The sequence below is a fragment of the Danio aesculapii genome, chromosome 5 (assembly GCF_903798145.1).
Source record: "Danio aesculapii chromosome 5, fDanAes4.1, whole genome shotgun sequence".
NCBI lineage: Eukaryota > Metazoa > Chordata > Actinopteri > Cypriniformes > Danionidae > Danio > Danio aesculapii.
The window spans coordinates 59,913,609-59,921,337 of NC_079439.1; the positions used below are offsets into that span (position 1 = coordinate 59,913,609).

The 7,729-nt window shown below is 40.4% G+C and overlaps 1 protein-coding gene across 1 annotated transcript; it reads right to left on the minus strand.

Moving 5' to 3' along the window:
* Positions 1 to 842: 842 nt before the first annotated feature.
* LOC130228717 (zinc finger CCHC domain-containing protein 12-like) lies at positions 843 to 2,159 on the minus strand. Its single transcript, XM_056457152.1, has one exon. It carries the CDS (start codon positions 2,157 to 2,159, stop codon positions 843 to 845), a length of 1,317 nt encoding a protein of 438 aa, XP_056313127.1.
* Positions 2,160 to 7,729: the final 5,570 nt, after the last annotated feature.

Below are 7,729 nucleotides of genomic sequence, written 5' to 3' on the forward strand. Positions count from 1 at the left end.
TCCCTGTTTAGGTATAGCGTTGTCAGAAGAAAGCACTGACTCCAAAGCATGGATCTCTGCAATGACACACCTCTGTGGGATAGTGATATTGTGATCAGTCTCATTTGTGAGAACCACAGGAAGATGGCTATATCGTCTAGAAGGGAGAGTAAGTAAGCAATTTTTCACCACAATTCCACCAGGTAAGAAAGATATGGAGGGGTGTTCCACTACAATCCATTTATCAGTTGGAAAGCCATGCATATGGGCAATGCCCTCTAAAACGACAGTTTGGCCAGCCGCCATGACTTCTGGTACCTTACTCCTCAACCTTATTTGACCAAGAGCACCAGCATTATGTTTGTGCCGCAATCTGATGGTATTCAGGACAGTTCTGTAGCCAAACAAGGAAGGCTGGAAGGTCATAGAACTCGTTTTCAAGTGTTCATCATAAAGAGTGTCCAAAGTATTTGTCCCTATAATAATTAAAGGCATGGTGCAAGACTCTGGCTCTGGAACCACCAAAGCGACAGTAGGTAATTCAACACTTGTCCCAATAAACTCTGCAGGAAAAGTTATATTCAGTTCTATGTACCCAATGTAGGGCACAGAAAGGCCATTCGCACCTTCAACTTCCAACAAATCAGAAATGGAGTTGATGGGGGTTTCTGAAAGGTGTTGGTCATAAAAGGATAAGGGAATAGTTGTAACTTGGGAGCCTGTGTCGATCAAACAGTTACATTTCTGCCCTAAAATAGTGACTTGTGCGATGCATCTTTCACCAACCAACCCTCTGGGTAATTTGCCATCTTTTATTTTCGAACTATGGCTTTGCATAGAAGCTTTAGTTTTAGGGGGACACTTTAATGTTTCAGTCCCTGGCTGTCCCGCAACAGGAACTGGCTCTGGTTTAAAGCAGCCTTTGCCATATTGTTTTGAGATTCCCACTGGGACTGTTTCTCCCTTAGAAGTTTACGCTTTTCAGCCACAAGTGCTGGATTGGGCTGTGAATCACAGGAGGAGGCAATGTGGCCATCTTCCCCACATTGAAAACAGTACCATGGCCTGGGTTTGTCAGTTTGTTTATAATGCATAGGCATTGTAGATTCAACACTTGGCTTGGTTGATTTTTTGTCTTTGAAAGCTTTCCGATCTACGGTTTGTGATGCCAGTTTCTTTGGGGCCTCAGATTTAGTAGCGAGTTTAGCTAATTGGCTCTGTAGAGTGGCTATCTGTTTTTTAAGCTCCTTAGCTTCTGTTGCTAATGACAACACATTGCAATCTGTACTTTGCTTAGGTTCATCGCATACCCAGATCCTCTGGGTGTTCATCAGTGCACGCTGCTTGGAACTACCTAGATGTTGCTTCATACGAATGGTTTTTGCAGTATGTTTATCTTCCTCGGTTCGTAACATCAATAATAGCTGCGCAAAAGTAGGAGGATCATCTCGTTTTTGTGCCAATCGCAGGTCAGCTATTAAACCATCATCCCAGCAGCCCCGACAAAATTGTTTCAAAAGGTGTCGGTCTGCTTCACTGGCCAACACACCACCACGCTTGATTGCTATGTTCAAGGCTGCCTGAAGCCTATACAGGTAGGCCGAAGGTTTTTCTCCTGCATCCTGCAAGGTATTCATGAATTTAGCAAAAAGTTCATCACCATCTTCGACTGTACCAAAGGCAGAATCTAGCAACTGCAGGTAAGCTGATGGAGCAGCGTCAGCGCTTAGTTGTTTAATGACATCAGCAGCTGGGGGCAAAAGGCTATCTAGAATCTTTCTTGAACCATGAAGATCAGATATTGCAGGATCCTTCAGAACAAGATCGACACTAGAACGCCATGTGTCATAATCTGTCTCATTAGCAGGACGAGGTTTCCTACCAGAAAACAGTCTGAGTCGCATGGGTATGTGTGCCTGAGCAACACCTTCTCCACTCCTCACCACATGTTCAACAACCAACCTCTGTACTTCTGGTGGGTTAAGTATTGTGGGGGAAGTAAGAGCTGAAGAATCAGCGACATGAGCAGCAGTTTGATGCATTTCCTGGTTTCCTTCGTTGCAAGGCTGAGCCATAACTGGAGATGTTTTGCCACTAATTGGCTCTTGACCAGATGGTGTAATAGGGGGTTTGTCAGGAGCTTCAGATACAGAGCTTGCAGGAAGAACTACAGCACTCATTTCTGTTAGCATTTCACTCAACATTGCTTCAAAATTTGCCCCACTAAGTTTTGCGATTTCTTTCAATCCCTTTAAGTATGATTTGGTAGCACTACCCCCTAACTGTTGAGTGTACACACTGGATAAGGATCTCACTAAATAAGTGATATTTGGATCACTAGTCAACTGGTAAGTATATGGCAACAGGGGCTCTAAAGACTGTAAAGCACTGCCACTGTCAAATTCAATAATCACATCCTGATTAAACTCAGATTCAGGGTCTTGAATTTTAACCGATCTAACAATAGAACCGTGTTTTTGCAAGATTTTTAGAAATTCTTCATTATCTGCTGTCTCAGTTTCCCCACTAATTATAACAGCATTTGGGATTTTGATACCTTCCTGCATAACTACATCCATTTTAACAGTGAAATGATTATTCCAAACACCAATAGTATTTTAATCACCTGTCAGTTCTCAGCAATACAGCACCACCTCCTGGCTGGCTCGCCAATTTTATGTAACAGGTTACAATATCAAATCAATCTGGACATCAGAAGCCTAGGATTCGACTACTGGAGGTGATGAGCATTTGCTGAAAAAATGACAGAAACTACTATATAGGTAAGTATTTGAAATGTTTATAGATATAATTTTCTGCAGATCTTTTCCCCAAAATAAAATTAACAAAATACGATAAACAATCAAAACACAATAAAACAAAATAAAGTTCAATTGAAATTACATTGAAAATGTAAAGAAAACCACTTGTTCAGAATCAACAAACTCAGTATTTCTCATTTCACTTCAAAAGGAAAATAGTTTGATTTCCAAGTGTCCGTGCGCTGGTATTAGTTTTTTTTTGTTTCCTTTTTTTAATCAGTTCTCAGAAAAAAAACCACGAACAGTCTCTATCCAGAAACGGAAAAAAACTGTCTTTTACCTTGAGCTGAAAAAAATAATAAGTATTAAAGTACTCTCCTGGTTCAGTAGGGTGGATTTCCAGTTTCCTTTTCTAGTGTCCGAATAGGTTGGCTCGCCATCAATGTGAATCAGTCTTCAATCAAAAACACCAAAGAAAAAAACCTGACCTGTACAAAAGGCCAAAAGCATGACTACATTTAGTCAATGATATCATCATATCAGGTAAGTATTTCCACATACAAGCAAATAACATAATAATCATTACAATTAACCTGTATCTCTTCTATTTTTAGGCATGAATACAAGGCGATATGCATGTGAACATACACGTGAAGGGAAATAATAACACGTGGAGACAACTAAATACAGTATATATCACACAACAGCAAAATAAACTCTTGTTTCTCTACAAACTGTGTTTGTTAGTCATTTAACATTAAATTCAAAGTGTTTACAAAGTAATTAAACTCACCATGTCCATATATTCACTCCTCAACAACACAATGATGCAATTTTCCCATCGATCGTCACAGGAACAATTTAATGACTGAATCCTCTTCAAATACTTCTCTATGAAAGCTTTTTGTAAGTTTCTCGAACTAATTTCAAAGTTATAATCTGATTTCACAGTTTAAATCATCAAATCTAGCGATCTCACCCTCTCTCTTCCTCCACAGTCTGGCGATCTCTTCCCACTGCGTCAGCAAGCGCAAATCCCTCCCACACATCACTGATTGGCTAAACCAATAACATGTGAATATTTCACATTATTATTTTTAAACAATTTATTTCTTATTAAGAACATTTTAGAACAATGAATCCACAGCTATATGTTGTTTTATCATGTTGTTTTATCCCCTGATCATTTATATTATTTTATAAATGTACAAATATAACCCTTCAGTAATCTGGGTTACACAGGACTTAAGCCAGTGATCTTCTTGCCAGCTCATTTTGAAAACTTACATCTATATACATTTCTGGAGATCGCTAAATACATCCCAGGAAGTACTTTTTTGCAGTTTTTGTTTTCGTGAATCCACCAGAGGCCGCTGTGTATGCTTTTTCAGATCTCAAATTTATCTCGCGAGTGCCTTTAGCGCCTGTTCTTCTCGCGTAAATCCACCAGAGGCCGCTGTCGACTGACTATCCGATCGATCGATCAACTGACCCACCCTCCTCCTTCCCTAAACCCAACCAATAGTGTTTTCAAAAGCACTGATTGACCCGAACACCCACTTCTCTAAACCCAACCATTTTAAAAAGCAATCCAGAAAAAGAAAATCCCTCGCATGATTTTTACCACATTCTCACCCTTTTATTTACTTGTTTCTTTTATTTTTTGGCTTCTGTTTTTGTTTTACCTGCTTTCTGGAACCATTGTTCGCCAGACTCAAACTCCGTCGTCATGGTCAACTCCTCTCTGCGTCTCAAGTCTGCCGATGTACGTGGCGAGCTACTGGACACACTGGCAACAGCAGGAAAGCCGTCCATGCTGCGGTAAGCGGTCAGCTGGTAAGCCCGAAAAAGGAACAGCATCATACCGGACCATAGTGTTCGTTTTAAAGTCGAAATGCAGCAATTCATACTTCTGGCTACATATTTGCGATCTCCTGAGCCTATGTTCTGAACCTGAGCCTATTGTGTCATGTTTTACATGTTAAAAAAATTTTGTTTCAACTCAAGTTACACAAGACTGAATTTGATACTTGTGAAGTTGATGTGACTCGATGAAAAAAAAGGCAGAAACTTTTTTTAGACAGTGACTCGTGTGGAGTTCTGGCCATAATCAAATACAAAATGTTCAGATCCAAATTGAGCTTCTGTTACGCTGAAATATATGAAGTTTTACAGCCTGACTCTATGTGACTGCCTGACTAGATCTACAGTTAAAGTCAGAATTATTAGCCCTCCTGAACTAAAAGCCCTTCTATGTATTTTGTCCAATTTCTGTTTAAAGGGAGAACAATTTCTCAGCACATTTCTGAACATAATAGTTTCATTCGTTTTTATTTCAGCGTAGTCTCTTTATTAATCCAGGGTCGCCACAGCGGAATGAACCACCAACTTATCCAGCTCATGTTTTTCATAGCAGATGTGCTTCCAGCTGCAACCCATTACTGAGACACATCCATAATTCACCCTTAGCGCATGTCTTTGGACATGTGGGGAACACCGGAGCACCCGGAGGAAACCCAAACTCCACAGAGAAACGCCAACTGACCCAGCCAAGGCTCGAACCAGCGACCTTCTTACTGTGAGGTGATCGTGCTACCCACTGCACCACCCGGTCGCCCAACATAATAGTTTTAACAACTAAATTCCAATAACTGATCTCTTTTATCTTTGCCATGATGACAGCACATAATATTTTACTAGATAATTTTCAAGATATTAGTATTCAGCTTAAAGTGACATTTAAAGGCTTAAATAGGTTAATTATGGTAATTAGGCAAGTCGTTGTATACTGATGGTTGTTCAGTAATCAAAAATTTTCAGTGCTAACTTGAGCAGAGTGTCATGATATGAGAGTGCCTCAATGAAATCTGAATGCTTCTGGTCACAGAAGACGCATTTGATGCTAATAATATAAGGAAACAGTAATGCGTCTCGACTGACCACTTGAGCTCATTTAACTGCAAGCGCATCAGAAGTTTATTCAGGGTAAAAATAGTTACATTAAAATACCACATTAAACATCAGCTTAGACTAATGATGCATCGCAAAAATCTGTGTGAAAGCATTTCAGCATGTTGATTTGATACACTAGTGCGAATGACAGATTTAGGTGAATGACAAGTTCACTTCGAACCAAGATCCTAAGTTCTCAAATTGCACATATACTTCCTAGTGGAGTCTTTTACATTTCCCCAAATAACCTAGATACCTGACACTGAAGCAGCTCTGTCTCGGCTGATGAAATCCTTTGTAATGTTTCAAGTCAACACTGATGGTTGTGTTCTTGCTAAAGCGGCACAGAAACTGTAAACTTGAATTCCCCTTCAAAGACAACATGTCAGACTGCCACTCGGGTCTCCTTACCCTTGCAGATGCCGATTATCATCAAACTTCATTTGCATTTAAAGAATGTGTCAGGAGAATTTAGTAGTTTGCTGTAGTAACTGGAATCAAGCAGTAAATCCACTGAAAGCATCTTGCAACACTTCCAAATCACTTTGGATTGGGGCATCAGGGTAGATAAATCATTGTCTGTTAGTAGTGTGCAGGTCACAACCCTGTACGCGTTTTCGCTCTTCGTCTCTAAATCTCTCTACCACCTCCATTGTTAGGATGTTGTGAGGCTCCTCTAGATGTGACAATCAGATGAACTGCACTTGGGACTGGTGATGCCTTCAGCCTGATGAGTTCTGACACCACCTGATGCCCTCAAAGCAGAGCTGAGAGAAAAGGAAAGGGGAGAAAAAGTGTACGAGAGAGAGAGAGAGAGAGAGAGAGAGAGAGAGAGAGAGAGGGATGGAAGGCTCTGTGGAACTGCTCGGCTTTCTGGATCAGAGCACAATAAAGGCCGATGGGATGGGGATCACACTAAATTAACACCAAGAACAGAAAGAACACTCCCACGGATAGAGATTACAATCTCTCTTTGCTTTTAGGCTTCTGCCTCTCCATCTATGAACGCAATGTGTACAATGTGCAGTTTTATTTTATCTCTTCTAACACCAACATCCAGATTTATGATTAACATTCAAGGATGAATTCACTAAACTGCTGTGCTGCTTTTTGCACAGAAGAAGACTTATCTTGTTTTAGTTACATTAGACACAGACTCATATTTGAATGAAGTAATTAAATTAGTGGTCTAGAGGTCGTCATTCTGTGTGGTCAATAAAGATCCCATGGCACTTCTCGTAAAAGAGTAGGGGTGTTACCATGGTGTCCTGGCCAAATTTCCTCCATTGGCTCTATTACTGTTTCTCCACTCCCCCTATAGATGGTGTGTGGTGAGCACACTGGCGCCGTTGTACTGTTGCTGCCATTGCATCATCAAAATGGATGCTGAACACTGGTGGTGGTGTGGAGAGAACTGCTTCGGGTGTATGGTCATACACAATAAATGCGCTATATAAATACACATTACTTACTATTTTTAAGGCTTGGTTGTATTTATGAGATGCAAAGCAATGTGTTCTCATGCTTCATTTGTAAAAAATAATGCAGTGTTTTCATATATCTTACTTTAATTATATACAGCTACTCAGCTAACAGGAAAACGACATTTTTCTAGTCCTTCCAAAAGGCCCAGGCTCTGATTGGTCAGCTAACATAATACTGTGATTTGCGGATCAGCTCAATGTCACTCCTCTACTAGCATGCACTTTGCCTCTGCTGTGTAAATACTGTCAGTCAGAGTAGCTGTTTGCCGCAGCAATTTGAGCCTGAATCAGACAAAACATGAAGAGGACACAGCTGAACCTCATGCCTGCTCTCTAAAATAAAATCTGACAAGTGTCTTTCATATATATTCAGAATAAGCATGTGTAAGTAATATGAAACACTCACATGTCTCTTGCGAGTCTATTAATTAAAATTTAGAATGCAGGGAAAGTGGCCGCATAGAGAGACACTGCAATGCTGTATCTATTGTTGCTTTGAATAATGATGTGCAGGTCATCTCATAAACCCATGGGTTGGGTTGGGGCCAGTAA

Bases quoted from the DNA above. Each gene is read 5' to 3' on its own strand.
- LOC130228717 (XM_056457152.1), bottom strand. From the start codon at position 2,159: ATGAGTGCTGTAGTTCTTCCTGCAAGCTCTGTATCTGAAGCTCCTGAC.